At 36.3% G+C, this 19,281-nt stretch overlaps 1 protein-coding gene across 1 annotated transcript; it reads left to right on the top strand.

The window, feature by feature from the left end:
- The first annotated feature begins 86 nt into the window (after positions 1-86).
- Positions 87-19,034, top strand: MAP9 (microtubule associated protein 9). The gene is made up of 13 exons (XM_026847787.1): positions 87-309; positions 929-1,025; positions 2,250-2,675; positions 4,958-5,032; positions 5,397-5,510; positions 7,821-8,074; positions 8,894-8,952; positions 9,496-9,661; positions 10,757-10,846; positions 11,560-11,721; positions 12,168-12,313; positions 13,004-13,136; positions 18,826-19,034. Exons 1-13 carry the CDS (start codon positions 265-267, stop codon positions 18,946-18,948), a joined length of 1,890 nt encoding a protein of 629 aa, XP_026703588.1. The 5' UTR covers positions 87-264; the 3' UTR covers positions 18,949-19,034.
- The last annotated feature ends 247 nt before the right edge of the window (positions 19,035-19,281 follow it).

The raw sequence follows: 19,281 nt of genomic DNA, 5'->3' as shown, positions 1-19,281 counted from the left end.
GAGCGGAGGCGGCGGCAGGCCGCGGGCAGGGGCCCTGGCTGTGGTTCGGGGAACGGCGCGGCGGCCTTTGCCTGCGGCTGCGAATACAGTCATTTGCTGTTAAAGACTGCACGCCCAAAAAAGCAGATTTGCTGTCGAAATTAAAACTGGGAATGAGGTCACCTTCTGCGTGGGCGCTAGAAGCTGCTCCCTGTGCATAACCTGGGGAGCAGTTGCTGTAAGGCGTGAGGAACCTGACCTCCCTGTTCCTGATAGTCCTGAAAAATGGCTCTGGCTCATGGACCAGACAGCAGGTGCCTCGGGAAGAGGGTAAGGCACGTGTCAAACAACCTGCTCTCAAGCCTTCAGTGGTTTGTGGCTCTAGGTCTTCCAATCTGGAGAGACTGCTGCATTTTGTAATGTATTTTAATCAGTAAGTAAGGCCACTTGCATTCAAAGCCCATGTAAACGTGTGCCTGTGATGTCCTGCAGCAAAGAGTCCAGAGTATCAGTGGCCACTCACGTGAAGTTGGTCCATTGTTTTGGGCTTGCCACCTGCTTCAGGTTCTTGTACTGCAGCAGTCAGCGATGAGGTAGTCCCTGCTCACCACCTCTGCCACGGGTGACTGTACAGACCTTTTTGTTGTGCTCTTGCCAATCAAAACATATGAAAGGGGGAGAATATGTCACATGATACAGGTTCATTATTGCCAGAGAGATCTGCAAGATACATTTCTTATGAAGAGGACATATAAATTTATATGTGGAGGGTTTTTTTAAACACAGAAAAACTGGGGAAATTATGGTAGAGCCCATAATGTTCAGTTAAACAGGTTAATCTCTGTTGCTCAGTTTTACTGTTGTTCTGTGTGGGAGGGGGGAATTAGTGCTGAAATTGAGGAAGTGAATCTTCCCTTCTGTATAAGAGTTATTTGTGAAACCATTTCAGGATAAGCCCCAAGAAGCAATTTCTGCTCATGCAGCAAGAGAGCAAACAGCTGAATACTCAGATGACTTTGAGAGTGACGAAGATGACATGATAAATGGTAAGACAGAATTAAATCTTTTTCATTGTGTTCTTTCTTTCCTCAACTCAGTGCTACATCACAGACAATTTTTGTGGGTCAATATGTTTTAATGTTCCAAGACTTCATATTTTAACAACTTCTGGATCACTTAGTCCTCCTCTTCCAAGTTAGGAGCAGAAGTTGGTGGTGGTGCCAGCCTCCTAGTCCATACAGTCTGTGCTGTTTCCTGCAGTTGTGGTGCTTAGCTATGTAGTTTACACCTGGATGAAACAGTAGCACACAGTACTGTCAGTGAAAGTGGATATGGACAGAGAGAAACGCGTGTTGTTATCTTACTGTTTTCCCAGTCTGGATAATCACTGGGCTGCAGGACACAGGGCAGAACAAACCAGGAACAGGTTTGAGCTGGCTCTTATTCTTGGGCCAAGATGTGCTTGATATTTGGTAATGTTTATGTTTAGTCTGATGAGGTGAGCTGAATAGCTCTTCTTCCTCCTGGTATGATGCTGCATGTCAAGGAAAATAGGAATCTTAATTATCATGATATATTTTTTTAAAGGGCTTCCTCCATGTCCTGTTTTTCATTCATATCTGAAACATCGTTTACAAGTTCATGGGATGCTTTAATTTTCCTTTCCTGGCAAGATTTAGAAAAGAAGTCCTTTGTCATTAAATATGTTACTCAACTACCATGACATTCTTTTATCATCTTCCGTGAGCATTTGAGCTCTGAAATAAAGTCAGTTAGAAATAACAGGCTACAGGAAGATAAAGATATTTTTGTTAAACATGTGAACCTTATTAGCATTGAAGCAGATAAATCTTTCAAGTATATTTTAGTAGATTTTAGATGGGACAGAAGTGAAGAGAATAGAAGGGGAGGATGAATTCTGGTAACCAAACATGCCTAGCTTTGCTGTTGTCTTGCTTCTACTTCGTATGGTATTGGAAATGGTTTTTTAGAAGGAATTTAAATTGCATGACAGGTAAGAATTAACCAGTGAATATTTGAATTGTTTCCTTTAGGTTGGATCCATGGAAACAGATGACAGGAAAGGAAGTAGAATAAGGATGTAATTTCATGACTTTGCAGAGATCAGAAGTGCAGAAAGAGAAATGCTCAGAGATTTAAGTCAGGAGAGTGTTACATGAAAAATACTTCTAAATTATAGAAGATAGAGTTTCTCTGTCCTAATTTTTTCCACTTGTCTCAAATGGAAGTTGATAATGTGCTATTTTCAGGTATTGGGGAAGAATTTAATGAAAGTAATTCAGGTGCTGAAAGCACTAAGAAGTCAGTTGCTGCTGAGAGTCCTCTGTCAGATGATGATGCTTCACAAAAATCAGATCCAAAAAATGAAGCTGCTGATGGCTTGACTTTATCCTTTCATGAAAAGAAGCTTCAGCAAATAATGCTTTTAGAAAGTGAAAACATACAGGATGACAGAAAAGATAGTGAAGAAGAATGTTTGGAAAGTCGAAATGAGAGTGATGACAGAAAAAATAATGAAGAGTGTTCAGCTGCTGAAGAAGTGCCATGTGATAATAGTGAAAGTGACCCTTGTAACTACTTGCCTATTCATGAAGTACAGACAAAAAGAAATCAAGAGGAAAACAAACCAGTACCAAAGCCACGGGCGCACAAAGCAAGAAATGCTTCAGCATCAGGTGAAAAGAAGACATTTGAATGTTGTTGTTGCTACTTGCTTAGCCATATTACAGTATTTTAAAGTGTTATAATTTGTGTTATTTTCTGTATTAAGTATCAGGTGCTTTGGCTTGCAGGAAATTTATTCAATATTCTTCTAAAAATACGTGTTTTGATAACCTCCAGCTGCCAGAGGGTAAACTGAACCAGTGTGGGCCAAGTAGCAGGAGGTTCCTGTTTGCCTTTTCCTTTCAGGAGATAAAAACCAGCTCTTTGGGTAACTAAAGTTCAGCCCTCCGTCAATGCATGTCTGGAAGGTGTGGGAGGACTACAGAGTTGCCTTCTCTATGTGTGCATAGTGCAGAAAGCCATAATGACAGAGTGTCCACAGCATCCTTGCACCCTTTAATGAGAAGGTCCTCAACCAGTCATCCCATCTCTGTGACCAGTGAAGTTGGATCACAGTGTTCACAAACAGTGTCGAGGTCTTGATGCTGAGACATCATGATGCTGTAATGTAGCAGAATGTCAGAAAATGAGCTGTAACTAAAACATTTATGAATGGTAGACTTCTCACCATCGCAAAGTTAAAATTTCAAATGACCTTTTACTTTGAAGATGCTGAGCCAGTTTGGACGTATAGTCAAATATGAAAAAACCTGAACTTTAGTAAGAACAGTTTGATTCATTTTTAATAGGCAAAGTGTAAGCTGGAATTCTGCTAGTTGACTATATGTGCTTTTACAAATTTAAAATGTCGAAAGAGTTCAGATTTTTTTATGTGCTTCATAATATGACAATAATTTGTCCTGTTTGGTGTTGAGAGAAATTTATGGCCGTGATGGAAGATTACGACTTTGAATTGCTAGAGCATGATTAGTGATAACAGCTCCTTTTCTTCTTGCCACATGATGGCACCAAAGTGCCAGATATTTGCTTGTGCCGCTGGGCATTGCAGATGCCTCTTTCCTGACCAGTATGCCTGTGGATTTTGAGAGTGGCAGAAAAAAGTTGAAGTGCTCCTTTTCTTCATGTGAATCTAAGTAATATGGTGATGCTAGCATATTGTCTAGTCAACCATTGTAAGTTTTCTTATTTTAAATAAATTGATCTCTATCCAACAGAGGAGGTGAATATCCAGAGACTAATCAGTGTTTTCTGCTCCTTTGATTTCTCTTGTGATTTAGTGCATGGATAAACTGTCAGTGCACCTGTAGGGATATCGTTGTGACCTCTTAGGTCTCTAAATGTCACAGTAACTGTATAATTAGACTTTAGGCAGCTGAGTGTGCTGGATAGGCGTGGTGATTCTCCCATTTCCTTGACAGATTTGTGTGAACTAGAACATAATAAGAAATGCTTTCATGCTAATGTGCAGAATTAGATAAGCATTCCTGTGTGGATCAACATACCTAAAAAGGCAGCAGGTAGAAAGCCATTGTATATCTTGATCTTGTTGGTGGCAGGGCAGGGGGAAGGAAAGATGAAGAAGATAGGATTACTAGGCAGGAGGAAGGTGAAGAGCCAGAGGATGGAAATCTGTAAGTTACATGGTGGTTCTGCTGCCCAGTGACTGCCTTAGGGAGAGAACAGAGACATCACTGAAGAGGCTAGAAAATACACTGAAAGGCCTCCCCTTTGATTGCATTTCACATGATGTGTCCTCCTACCCAGCCTTGTTCTGTTCTGCACTGGGCAGAGAGGCAGGGAGAGGCAGTCTTCCCGTTTGTATCTTTGCTAGTGGAGAACTGGACAAGCAGAATAGTGAGAAGGTTTTCTTACGACAGTGCTGTGTTACATACATGCTCTTTTCTGTAGTTATGAAAACTCTGTCTCTCTAATTGCAGATAAGCCCTTGAGTGTAGTTTCAATATATACAGAGACAATGATAAATGGAAAAAATAAGTGAATAAAATGTCTACGTAGAGATTATATTAGAAGCTTTAAAACTTCCATTACTTGCTGTAAAAGTGGCTGTAACTGTTTATATAGCTGCTTGTATATGACCTCACAGTGTTAAGAAAGCTATGCTATTATTTAAATAGCTATTTAACTGAAAATACTTAGTTGAATCTATCTTGGCAAAACAGTGTTCCAGGATAAAATGTCTTGAACTAGACATAACTGAAGTGATAGTGTTTATTTTCAGCTGATAATATCAGCATTCCTTTGTTAGATAGCTGTTATAAACGATCACTTCATCCAAGAAGTATTTTGAGAAAAAGTGATCCTGTGGAAAATAATGAGCTTAATAGGTCAGAAGGAACAATAGCTCCTAGAAATGGATTTTCTTCATTTTCAGCACCATCATCCCTAACTACTCTGAATGTCCAAGCTATGCCCAAGAAAAAACTGCTTGATGAAAGCCCTGGTCCTGAAATAAGAGAGGATATGTATTTATTTTTTTACCATCTACATTGGAAACTTTAAATGAACTTTTACTTAGATGGCAATATTTTTGGGAAGAAAAATAGGACAAAAATACGAGTGGGGGAAAAAATGCCTTTGCCAGTAGTATTCTTATGATGAAGGCCAGATAAGTGAACATAATTTCTTCTTCTTTTGTGATGGCTTGCAGCCTTACATGCTGATTGATTTTTATTTCTCCAAATGTAAAACAAGAATTACACTTTTCGTAGAGAATTCTGAACAAACATTCTGTCAAAGTGTTATAAAATCAAGTCAAATTACACTGATGTGTTACAAATTGCTCACTTGTTTATTTGTCACTCTCTGATCTAAGGGTTCATGGCTAGAAAGTACTTCACCACAATTTTCCATTAATTTTACTTCCCACAATGAAAGATCTGGAGACTCCGATTTACTGATATGTGGAGAAGCACCACCTGTAAAAGGTAGAACATAAATACATACACTCAGATAAATGTTATCATTTATACCTTAGTAGTATCTAATGGTCCAATAAAAGTTCTCTTAAAATCAGTGACATTCTTAATTTCCTTTCTACTCTCAGTATTTTTGTCATGCCTTAGTGTCCCCTTCTGTTCTGGTTTTGAGAATGGCCCAGCCTCATGCTTGCAGTTATGTCCACATACAGTATTATCCCAAGTATGGAGAAATTTGGCCCTAGAGGTATCCCAGAAATGGAGTGGAATGGATTAAAGTTTGGGTTAAATTTGACTTTTGTACTTTGACTTACGTCATTGTCTAAGCATCTTTGGGACTTAAAACAAGTCATTTTGCAGTCAATATGACTAGGGTAAACCTTTTACTTCTTCCTGCACCTTTTCTACGAAGTTTAATACAAACTAAGTAATGTTTTTTTCCTTTTTTTTTTTTTTTTGATTTGTAGATGCCTAACAGTTCTTAGAAGATGTGCAGACCCTTTAAGAAATATCAAGTATGTGGGCTTCTCAGCAGTATCTATTGAATTTATCTTTCATAGTCTCCTTTTTCAACTGGTTACAAAACATCCATGGACCCCAGATTAAAAAACACTGGAATAGGCTGTTAGACACCTTTTTTTAATTTGCTAAGGGAATCATGCTGGGGGGTAGTTTGCTCTGTGCAGGACTGTAATGGGTAACATAGACTGTGGGATGCAGCAAGAAGTCTATACACTGCAGCCTAATGAGATAAAACATAGGACTTGGCTTGAATAATTTAGTGTAGAAAGGTGAATAGAAGTAGAAAACACAGGCAATTTACTGAGTAGTAAATAAGAAATATGCTTAGATCTGTGTTTAATTGCAGTTCTGTTTTATATTTTGCTGAGACCTTGGATTTGAAAATTTGTTTGGTATAGTTTGATGTCTATAAACATCATTAATGAAATAATGTCGTAGGAGAGTTTGTGTGGGGAAAAGGATATAAGCATCAGTGTACTGGAATGGGTAATTCTCCCAAGTGTAGGGACAATATAAGAGGAAGAGAATAATAAAGGTGGTGTTGTCAGGACAAAGGAGTACCTAGAAACAACAATGATACAGAGTCTTCAGTGAAAGTGGAGGAGAAGGAATTGGATTGTTTAAATATGATGCTGAAATGTGCAGTATAAGAATTCCAAGCAGACCAATTAAACTTGTATAGCTTGAACTTTCAGGAAAGAAATGACAATGATAATAATGTTGGGTTTTATGTGGCATTTGTCAGCTAACCATGGGAGGGTTAGTATTTTGTATCCATTTTGCAAATGGAGCCAAACTGACTTGTGCATGAAGTTCAGTGAAGTTCATGCAACAAAGTGCTTGCAGTCAGCAGTAAATCTGCTGTCACCAGTGTCCTGTGCACTGTGTGCTGCATCTTAATCAGAATTGTACAGTTTATATACAGTTGTACTCACTAGTAAGTGTAAAGTAAAATATGAAAGTTTACATATCCACAGAGGATAGGAAATGGTTCATATAAATTCATAATTCTTGTCACCTTGAATTTATCTTCATCTCTGTAAATCTAGGTTAAATGTCTTAGATTATCAGCATTGATATTCCTTTCTTCAGGTAACTTGAAGTTAATCTCTAATCCACAACTTATATTTCTTTTAAGAATTCCATCAGAAAATTGTGGAAGAGTGTAGTTTGGAATTTACCGTGACCTTTTTTGGTTTGTGTCTGAATTGTTTTACAAATTTAGATCTCTGCATTCATGGCTATTCAGATCTGATAAAAGTATTTTTAAAGTATTATTAATAAAGTGTTTCATAAATGACAATTTCACCACTTAGGCATACATTTAAATTGAGATGATGTTTTGTTTAAATCCCCACCTCAGAATCTTTCCATTATTTTCTTGTGTGTCCCACATGCCTGAAAAACACAAAGTGGTTTTTGCTGCCCAAATTGTTGTACAGACTTTATTAGTTTGCTAAATGTCAGAAGAGCTCTTGCTGTGATTGCAGTGGCTCTTGCTTTTCATTTCCGCACTAGAACCATGTTTGGGTGGTAGGGCGGATGGGAAGTTTTGCCTTTATCATGATCTCACATTCCATAACATTAGTTAAAACTTCAGTTCCTACTCCAGTCTTAAATTTAAATACAAGTGACTATTCTTCTCATTAGTCCATATAGATCTTAAAGTACACAGAAAATACATTATATCAAATTTAATAATATGTTTCATAAACAGGTGTTTTCCGTACAGAAATAACAATGTTCAGAAACAATGAAACAATGAAATTGTCCACTCAATCTTTTTTCTCCTGTTAGATCAAGATGAGATGATCAGCACCAGTGACTTGAAACTGGAGGACAATAATAGAAAATCCCCTTCTGTGACAGAAGTAACGATGACCACAGTATATGAGAAAACAAAGAAATTAGAAAAGTCACCAGTTGACAGTTCAGATGAAACATTGAAAATAGTGGAGGGGAAAATAGTAACTGATACAATACGGGAGGTGTCAGTGAATGATCCGTCTGAGTGTGGGGAGGCAAAGAACACTTCAAAAGACTCTGTCAAGGTATTATGCATTTTTACCATTTGTTGGAACAATGACCTAGAAGTACAGTGAAAAGTATTATGAAGTTGCTGTTGGTACCTTAAATGTATAGAACTCTGTAAAGCTGACAATTTACCCCTGGCTTCTAGAACTGAGGCTCTTAGAAATTCTGTCCAGCTTTATGGAAGACTTTACACAAATAATTTTTAAATAAACCAGATAAAGGTATTGAAATGTGTGTTTTCCAGTCTTAAACAAATACCCTCATCCAAGTGAAAATGTCAGATCTCTGCTGTGAAGTTAACTGAATTGCAGTGAGCAGTGTATGTTGGCAGAGGATGGAATCCATGGTGTGACTTCAGTAATGGATAAGATACAAAGCACTAAGCTTTATCGCAAGAAAGAAAATACATAGATATATGTAATTGTTAACGCTAAATATTAAGAACAGTTAAAAGTGTACTGGTATAATAACATGGCTGGGTTCTTTTTATTCCTTTGTATTTCTAAACTATGGACTATATTTTTACATAATATAAAGATACATTTCTAGGTGCTGTTCCAAAAAGGTACATTCTGAAAGTTTGGTTGGTTGTTTTTTTGTTTTTTTGGGGTTTTTTAAACTTTCTTACCCTGTACTGTACCCTTTCTATATTAGTGGCTTTCTTGCATATTTTTCTGACACCACAGAATCACAGAACATCTCAAGTTAGAAGGGACCCATAAAGATCATCAAGTCCAATTCCTAACATCCTTGTTAGTTTGTAAAAATGTTTCATCCTTATCTAGTCCTGTTGCTTGAGAGACTCTAGAATTTTATTTTTCTTCTGTGTTTCTTAGAAACTAAGTGAAACAAAGGAGAGAGTTCTACAAAACCCAAAAGCTTCTTTATCTGACAGGTAAGAGAAAGACACTGCGTATCACAGTCTGCAAAGTGTAAGGTGCATGTAAGTGCTGTAACAGTGCTGCTTCACTCTTGTTTTCTGTCAGCATTGTCTTTACTGCTGACAACCTCTGTCCATCTGTGGAAAACAGTTTAATAGATGTGGCATATTATTATAACCCTTATTCAGGGTTAGATCAGATCCGACGTCCAAGTCTTTTGCCAGTGTCTGTGATGAGTGCGTGCTACTGGATCCACAAGTGAATCCAGTCCATAATGTCATTATAGGACTTAAGCTGCTTTGTAGATGAAAGTGTAAGGAATTTGTAAACTTTCTTGTGCTGGATATGTTGAGTAGTGCCTTGTTTTGACAATAATGAAGCCCTCAGAAGAAAACAGGCTTCTTCCTCCTTTCCTTTTCCCCTGTCCTCAGCCAAGTGCATGTAAAAACAGAATCACATAACTTTTGGTATACACAGAAATAAAAGGAACACTACTTGATACCAGCTACAATAGACGGAAAGATCGTTGATATGTTTGTGTCTTGGTATTTTTATAGATCTCTGTCTTCTGTGCACTTAAAGAAAAAGGCAGAAGCTGTTCCACCAGGTACACCTGTATCATCTCAATATCTGGGATCATTAAAGGTGTTGGAAAATAAACGCACGCAGAAGAACGGTACAGAATTTGACAAAGCAGATAGTTTACGAGCAGCTGTTTACCAGGTAGATCTTAAAAAAAAAAAAACCCAAAAATGAACAAAACGATGAACAAACAAAACTATGTATATAAAGGTCCTGTTACAGGAGTCAACATCTTATTTTTTTGAAATCGGTATTCCTGAGTATATTCCTTGCATATGCTTAGAGGTGTAATAATCCTTTTATTCTGTTGGCTACACTTTTTCATCAAATTACAAACTAAAAAGCTAGATGAGAGGGGCGTGCCATGGTTCATAATTTGTGTCAAACAGTTTGCAGGCAAATAGAATATTTTCCTTTATTTCTACTTCTTCCTTAACATAAGTAAATTTGTAAAGTTTATTTTCCTAATACATTCTATTCAGTCAACATTCAGGAAGAGTGGAAGCAAGTCTAGTATTCTCTCCAGAAGGATAATCTATTTGGATTCTGTGTAGAATTTCACAACAATTAGCCTGTGGGTTCCCATAGATTTTTGCTACTAATTTGTATGAGAACTTTAATTAACAGATGCTGTTCATATTGGTAGGTGGTTTTAATACTTGTTATGGTTCTGGAACAAAATTTAGAACCTCAAATTCATATTTATATTGTCTCCATAATTGTTAAAGGTAAAATAGGCTTCATTTAGGACACTTCTATCTCTAAGTAGCATACCAAATATATAGTTAAATCTTGAAAATTTAAGTCTTATTCTGCAAATGGCTCATAACACTTTGTCTCACTCTTCCTAGTTGGATTTTATTCTCTTGAATTATAGGTATTTGCAAGAGAGACAATAAATGTAAATAATATTCCTATATACCCAGTGATAACAATCTTTATTCCATTTCTCTTCTTCATTTCTTTCTAATGCTTACATTTTTGGTGTTTTTTTGAATATTTTTGTTAAAGATCCTTAAGCTTTTTTATATTTTGTAGCTATGACTTCTGAACCTTAGACTTTTTTGATCACAGTGTTTGCGTGATCACAGCTTAGTCTTCCACATGGGATAATTTAAGTAGCACATGAAGAATTAAGAGTAATTTTGGTGGTCATTTTGGTTGTTTTTACAGAATATTTTAGTTACACCTTAAAAAGACTTTAAAAGTATAAAAGTCTCCTAATGATTCTTGCAGAATTGGTTGGAAAAGAAAAGGGTCTTTCTACTGGAATTAAAGAGAACTGAAAAGAAGAAAGCTGAAAATCTAAGGAACAATGCCGAAGAGGTTTGTTTATGTTCTTGTTTAAAAAGAAGTTGACAAACTGTAATTCTTTGAAGTATGCTTACCTGTGCTTTCTACCTAATTACATCGCTCTGCTGTTTTAAGGCATCTGTTTTTCTCTAAATAGCATACAGTGAGTTGAAACAGTAAAGGGCATGTCCCACTTGTTATGCTTGCTGCAAAAGGGGGGTGGTTGATGCTTCCATCCATATTTATATAAGGTATGTTAAAAGTGTGCTTCTTAGATTAAATTTCATCTTTCTTTAAAAAGACCTTGAGATGCTCAACCCATCAGGTATTAAATTTTAATTTGTCATCTGTTAGAAAATGAGTTTGTTCCCTACCTCAAGAGATGCTTATCTACAGAGGACGGTATTTTAAATAGTACCATATACAATTCTTAAATTTGGCTTTTAAGCATTTAATATATTTTGCTTCTAGGCATTTAACATGTATTTCATATTCTCCTAAACATATTTTGCAAGAGTAGTATGTCTAATTTGATTAAGTTAAATTAAAAATGAATATAGGGAAGAAATGCTCTATGTAGTTCAAATTTAATTTTGAGTATTACTTGGCATGTTGTGTGCAAATCAATTTCCATTTCTTTATTGCTCCATTTAATCCTACATTTGATAGTGCGTTTAAAGCATACTATTTCAGTTATAGTTTTATATTTCAGTATATTTAAATGTAGACTGTTATTTTCAATCTAGAAAGAAGCTGTTAAAAGAGAGGAAGCAATTGCATCTTTTGAAGCCTGGAAAAAAAAGAAAGGAAGAGAAGCAAAGAAGTTAAGTGAAAAAAAGAAGCTTGAGGAACTTAAGAGAAAGAAAGCAGCAGAACAGAATGAGGAAAAAGCAGAAGCAGCACAGAAGGTGTGATTGGAAATATGTACATAAATGCATATTGGATGTGATTCGAGAAATTGTTGAGAATAATTTTGATTAATCCAGCAAAAGGTGGGAATGAATTAGATTCTAAAATCTGAACGTGGTTAACTTTTGAAGAAAGCTCATATTAGATTCTGTTCTGTTGGAAGTATCTAATGTTTACATTTGCACACAACAGGCATTTTTCTGTATTTGGATTCTGTTAACTGAATGTAAAATAAACTCCATATAAATATATTGGCAATGAACTGTTACTTACTGGGAAAAAGAATATAATTCTTTTTAGGTATAGTGATATGCACTTCTGAGGTATGCCACAAACAAATATTCTAAAATTTGAACATGTAGAAATGATAAAAAATAATAAGCAAGCAGAATATTGACAAGAAGGTGAGGGGTAACATTTCTAATGAATCTGTGCTTTTCTTTAGGCATTCGAAAAATGGAAAGAAAGAAAAGTGGAATATTTAAGAGAACAAAGCAGAAAGGAAAAACAGTCTGAAAGAATTAGGAAGAAAAAAGAAGAGGAACTGGTTGCAGAGAAGAAGAGAGAAAGCATGTCAGCAGTTGAAAAATGGTACTGCCCCACTGGGTTTTGGAATATCATAGTTTCCCAAATCTTTGCTTACAAATGCAATAGATCTGTGAGTGCTTGATGTGCTTTTAAATGGGACACGATGGCGTGCTTGGGATCAGGTGCTTCAGTCCTGATGGAGAACAAGTATAACCATGAGAACAAGCTATAGAGCTTCTTTCAGTTTAGTGACTTATATGCCTTCCCTCTCAAAAGGCTACTGCAGAGATACTGCAACTGACAAAGTCAGGTTCAATGAGTAGTATAATGTCTCATGCTTCATTACTAAGCCGTAGGAAGGAAGGTAAGTCTTTATCTTAAAAGTTTTGTGGAATACAATGTATGAATGTAGATGTAGTCAGAAGCAAATGACATGTCTGCTGGAGAAATTGTTTCTTAGTTTTACAAGCCAAGAGTTCTCACAGACCATGTGCAACTTACTATTACCCACAGAAACTTTGAATCTTATTTTTTATATGATACCAAATGAAGAGGAAAGTAGTACAGAAAAGGTGATGCTGTAATAGAATAGTAGGTTCATTTATACATTCATTACAGGTGGACTTCAAAGATTTTTAAATAATGTATTCTTGATCTTTTATTAAACGTGAATATCTCTTTTCACCCAATTTAGTTATTAGTCACAGATGCAGCATTAGTCTGTTACATGATGATCTCCTTTTCACTACACAGGAATGAAAGGAAGGAAGAATATATAAAACAGAAGAAAATAGAAAAAACTGTAGAGAGAAGAAACCAAGAAATACAACAGGCAAAGAAGGAAGAAAAAAGTAAAAAGGCTATGGAGGAATATGAAAGATGGCTGGTATTTCTTTTTTTTTTTTTCACTTTGTCAAAACCAAAAAGATTAGTAATGAGTGTGTAAACTTTTGTATTATAATACTCATGGGTTTTCATGCTGTTATGAGAGAGGCCAGATGATGGCAGCATTACATAGCTAGTCCCCCAAAATTCTTGAGCAAATTGATAATAAAATATGGTGGGCTTGATATTTAGCATACATGGAAAATGTATTCTCCCTACCTACATGTCATAGAGTTTTGAATTTCATAGTTAGTCTTCATTTTTTGACAGTGCATGTCAGGAGCAGCCATCTCTGAAAGGCTCTCACAAAACCTGCAAAGCCAGGCAGCATCAGCAGCTGCAGCAGTGAGTGCGTATACATTCAAGGAGTATTTAAAGTGGAGACTTGCATACCTTAAAATTGATAAAAGCACTTGTAATGAGGTTTGAGATTATCTCCATTTACGAGAAAGGGTGGAACTCTCATGCTCCCAATTATATTTTTCCTACAACAGTGTACTTTGTTCACAGTTGTTAAGCAGTAAACTAATCTAGTATTCTAGTCCCTACAATAAGGCATGGTTGGGTTTTTTCCTTGCTACAGGAAAGACAAATGAGAAGAGATCACTAATATTCTTAGCATACATTGTTTTCTTAAAGACATGTGACTTGCTACTTAAAGAAGAACCTACATTTTTCATCCTCACCCTGTGACCCATTCATCATACTGTCTTTCACAGTTTCCTTAGTCTGAGAGTGTTTGTTTCTTCTATTGTTTCTCTTCCTTGTGATTTCCGGCATGCATCCTGTACATACAGTCTCTGTTGCCATTTGTAAGAATTGGATCTTGCAACTCAACTGGCCTAACGTCCTTACAGAGATTCATTTGTACTGTCAATAGCTTAAAGTCTTTTCCAGAGTATCAAGTGGGTTTTCTGTTTTGGTTTGATTTTTTGTTTGTTTGTTTTTTGGTGGGAAAGGGATAGATAAGAACTGAGGCAGGCAGATATATGGGTGTGAGACAGATCTTACAAGGACAATAATCCTTTACTTGCCTAACTCAAAAATATGCAGTTAGGCAAGAGCCTGCATGTTTTCCCTTCTCTGTTTTCAAACCTTTTTAGTTTTAGGCTTAAGTCTTTTTTCTCTGACCTGATCTCCTGTTGAAATACCTCTGATTTGTGTAATCATTAGTAAGAACTGTTTTCTCTGGTCCCCTTTATCAAGTGATATCCAGTTCAGTTTTGTCAAGCAATTAATGTCTTATCTTACACTATTTCTTGCTTAGTTGATATTCCTGGTTCCCAAGGAAGGAAGTACTATACTTTGAGTAGTAGCTAACACTCTGTCTTGGTATGGCTTGCTTACTGAGGCTGTCCTCAATTAACATAGTTGTACCAAAGCATGCATGCTACCTCTTACTGTACGTTTAACTTCTTTGCCCTTGGACTCTGTAGGAAGGCAAAAAATTATCCCTTTTTTTGTAAATGAAATCTGCTGCTTTACACGGACTCTCCTGTTCAAATTCCTGAGGTCATCCCTTTACTTCAGTGGGTTTATCGATACAGATTTCAGTAGTTGGAGGAATGACCAGACCTAAATGGATGTACATGTGGCTACCCGAGAGGAGCATGTACAATTTGAAAAATAAACAGGTGTTGGAAGATGTGATAGGTTCTGCATTGGTTGGCACAGATACCTCTAAAATTATCTCATTTTCAGTGTCTGTCTGCAGCTGTTGACTGATGTGTCTCATGCCCACTCTTCACACTTTCTGAAACTGTTCTGGTTTTTGCAGCTGACATACCTTTATTTGAGAAGGTGTATTGGGCAATGGCTCTGTCATCATGTTTGGCCCAAATATTATCTGGCTTTGTGTAGTAATAGAGAAAATACACACTTTCAATGAACTGCAGGAGAGAAACACCAGTAAATCTGTCAATTTATTATCAAGGGAACTAAAATGATATCTGCCTACAGGTAGATAAACAGGGATCAAATCTGAGAGAGCAGAATTGTGGAAGTCTCTGAACCATATAATTTCAAATAAGAGGATCTTTAAATGAAGGGAAATAAGAGTAACATAATGGGAGATACTCTAATATCTTTTAACATTCACCAGAAATAAATGTGTAAATTCATCCTCAGCTTTCCTGAACCAGGTGTTGACTATAATGCATGGGTAAAACAGACATAAAAATCTCCTTTGTACTTCTAAAATATAAGAAACATTCTGCTTTTATGTTAATGGGAATTCTGTTCCTTATACTTTTAGAGATCATTGTGTGAATGTTTGGTAACATAAGTGCATAGAAAAGATTTACTTTTTAAGCATTAAAATAAATACCCTGAAAAAGGCTATTCACACTTGTGAAATACTAACATAAAAAGGATAATCTTCAGATGAGGAACTTTACTATTGCTAAGGAAACTTAAGCTTCTGAGTTTTTTGTTTCTTTCATAGTATTTGCCTCTTGCTACTCAGTAAGTACTCTTAAAGCCAGTCTAAATGATGTGCTTGATAAATTACCATTTTATACTTTAATACGTACTACCAGTGTCTGATGCTTGTCATTGACGTGCACCTATTCTGAGGAGTAGAACTTGGAGAAGAATCATGTAGAAAGTTCATCACGACAGATCAGTGTAGTTTCCATTATTTTTGAGCTAGAAATCTTGATACCTGTTTTCTCTAGAGAAAAGCGAGTATCCTACATATGTTCTCCATTTTATGTGGTAAACATTAACCTAGTATGAGTTGAAGACAAGTAAGGCTGCTCGTAGATAATTCTTGAGCATCAGTATAGTAAGGTTAAATGCCCTAGAAGAATTTTACCTTGAGGTTGAGCATGCTCAACATATCTTTTTGGCATTCTAAAGCTGTTTAAAAATATCAGTAAATGATGTACTGGATGAGTCTCATGGTTTTCTTGCTTTTCTGGGTTAGAAACAGCTGACATGGGTTATTCATGTGGTTTAATAAGATCCATCTGAAAATACTTTCTATATTGGAATTTTAATCTCCTGAAATTGCAATATGTTTAGAAATAAGGCTGTTACTGCTATTCCTCTTAAATGTTGTAAGGCTTCTGTACTATCTAAAATTCAATTATTATATAGCAGTCATACTGCTAAAGAATGTGATCTTGCAGAATTTATAAGTGAAAAATGTATTCACCTTACTAGGCTATTGAGTAGGAAAGTTCCACAGAGAAATCAAGCCGTACAGTCGAGTTGATCTAGTGTATGACAAGCTACAGTTATTGCTTTAATCTTTCACTGTTTCTGTTACTTTTCCCCTTTTAGTGCAAATAACATCTTGTTTATTATTTTAGGGAAGATTTATATCAGTTATGTCTTGTGAGAATGTGGACTGTGGTTAGGACAAGAACATAAAAAGCTTTCTATGTGTTGAAGGCAGGGAAGAAGCCAGTAATTCTTCATGTCAAATTTATTCTTTTGAAAACCAGTTAAATTAACTCAAGACTCTTTCCTTGCCACTGGGATTCATTCATGAAAATTAAATCTTCAAACCCAAACATTCAAAGCTGAGACATGATTAAAAAATCCAGAGCAACTTTAGTTCCCTGCCTGGGTCAGTGTATGCTTTATCTTTTGGTTTGGGTTTTTCATACATGAGTCTGTTGTGTAACATGTACTCAGTGAAGAGTACTTTAAAAAACATAAAATGCATACTTTTCTTTGTAACACGTTTTCTCCAATAATTGCCAATACTACTACAATAAGTCCTCTATTTTTAAAGAGTTTTCAGTTACCTGCCCTGATGTGTCTTTGACTGTCAAATACAGATTCAGATTCTAAGATTTCTAGAATGTGATTGATTTTTGTAAAAATAAATTGTCTAGATGTGTCCAAATACTCCAAAACAGCAACATGAATCATACATGTGTTCCACTGTAGATCACATTCTTCCGAAGCTCATCTGTCTTCTTGCACATATCTTGTCTTTTTTGAAAAATATCACTGATAATGCAGACTCCTTTCCCCTTAGGATACTAACCAGGTCACTTTAAGAATTCCTGAAAAAAGTATCTTGAACTTGTTCTAAAAACCCAAAGCCACCAGTTGTGTTCATCCAAGGAAGATTGTTATGGAAGGAGAAAGAAAGCTAAAGTGTAAAATGACACAGATGAGCCAGAATCTTACAGTGCTACAAGCCCAGTTTGTCTTAGATGCTTGATATAATTCAGAAAGATACATTTTGTACAGATAGATAATGGGTTTTTTATTAGACTAACTATGATGAACTTTTATATCACTTGTTTTAGTAAAGGGCATTACTTCCCCATGCAAACCTTGCCTTGCTTTTAATCAGTGTACTAGTAATATAACATGAAATAATTGTGTGTTTATTTAGTCAGACCAGGCATTCCTAACTGAATTGGATCTTCAGATTTATGTTAGCAAAGACCTAAATGGCACAGATTAAAGTCATATTGATATGGTTGATGTTTTAGTGCATGTTATGATTTTTAAAATTATACATATCATATGTATAGCTGCATGAGTACAGTTTTACTGCTGCATACGTGGGAAACAAGAAAATTTCCGCTCAAGCTCCCTTTTCTACAATAATGCTTGTACCCACCTTGATGGTGGTTTTAAGCCTGCATATCCGCATTGCTGCTTTACTACCAGTGATGTGTACGCCAGCTGTTGGTCCTAGGAGTGAGGGCACTGTTTATGTGCCAGAAAGTCAGCTGCTCAGCCACCTTTTACCCACCTGTCAGGTGGGGCTTTGTAAGTTATGCTCTGGTCCATAATGTCAAACTAGGCTTCTCCAAGAGAGAAAACTACGTTAAGTCGGTAAGTGGTGTGCTCGAGCAGGGATGATACAAGGAAAATTTGCACCAATAAAGAACTCTCCAGTGTACTAAATTGCTCATGCAGATGCACCCTTACATGCTGGTCCTCACATAGTGAAATGGCAGTCATCTTTGCAAAGAAGGTTTATTTTATATAGACCAGAATTTAAAAATAATTATAAATAATTGGAAATTATTTTTTGAATGACAGGTCTCTTGAAAATCATCAGTTAACCAGGCACAAAAAGAATATTGCAAGCATCTTCCTTATTCATAATCATCCTAACCACCCATTGCTGTTTGAAACAATGGAAAATATCATCAGAACCTTGCAGTGCTTATAATGTTAGATATTTGTTTATAATTAAATTGTTTAATTCCCAGTTTGTTCCAATACAGGGCAAGTGTGATTTAATAAGTACAGAAAGTTACAAAGATGCATCAATGTTCTCATATAATGAGAACAACGTATTTAGCATTGTGATTTAGGTACCCTCTTAAAGCAAAGAAGTAATTAAGATGAGGCTGATTATATACAAGACAAATACAGTACCTAATCCACTAGACCTTTTGTTGGGCTTTTCGTTTAGATAACGCACAAAACCAGCCCATCCTTGAGACAGTCACTGTAATCGTAAATCACATCAAATGTGCAGCCGCTTGGGTTGCATTGTGCAGTGTGTGTGCCTGAATCCCTAAAAGGTATGCACTAAGCTCTGAAAGGCTAATCGCCATTGCATGTTAACTTTCCATTTTACATGAGAAAGGTATAATAATAATTGTAATTTTTCTGTTGGTAGAGTTGGGGGTTTTGTGAGAGGTTGTTTGGGTTTTTTTGGGGGGGGGTGTGGTTTGGGTTTTTATGACACATCTTTTTATTCTCAGGAAAAGAAAGAGAGGAGAGAGCAGCTTGAGAAGAAGAAAAAGAATTTGCAGGCTGTCCATGGGAATGAAGTGCTTTCTCCCTGGAGTCCACCTGGCAAAGTCACATATTCAAGGAATTACTGAGCAGTCTGTTGCCTTCTGTGAGAAAAGATGATCCACGTTCTGACAATAGCTCATCGTTATTTCAAGAACAGCTGATTTTCACTGAATGCATTATAGATGTTGCATCCTTTCTTTTTGGTTTATTTGATCTCTGCACTTTAAATAGATTGGTTGTCCCTTTCCACTGCTTTAGAATATGTACTAATTTTTGTAATTCCTCCTTTAACTTAGTTTTGCTGAATCCTGTGTTACTTTGTTCCTTTTTGGTGAAAGTGTATGTTCAGGATACCTAAGGCTGGACTCTCGCATTTTTTTTCACCCAATAAGTAGCAGAATGGTTGCTTTTAAGTTAAT

The sequence above is a fragment of the Athene cunicularia genome (assembly GCF_003259725.1).
Source record: "Athene cunicularia isolate RWA chromosome 4 unlocalized genomic scaffold, athCun1 chr4_part2, whole genome shotgun sequence".
NCBI classification, from domain to species: Eukaryota; Metazoa; Chordata; class Aves; order Strigiformes; family Strigidae; genus Athene; species Athene cunicularia.
Note: the sequence above shows the minus strand (reverse complement) of the source record. Positions and strands in the feature narration are given on the sequence as shown.

Coding starts and splice junctions, on each gene's coding strand:
- MAP9 (XM_026847787.1), top strand. CDS start 265: ATGGCTCTGGCTCATGGACCAGACAGCAGGTGCCTCGGGAAGAGG. Junction 310..928: donor GCAGGTGCCTCGGGAAGAGG/GTAAGGCACGTG, acceptor AAACCATTTCAG/GATAAGCCCCAAGAAGCAAT. Junction 5,033..5,396: donor TGATGAAAGCCCTGGTCCTG/AAATAAGAGAGG, acceptor CTCTCTGATCTA/AGGGTTCATGGCTAGAAAGT.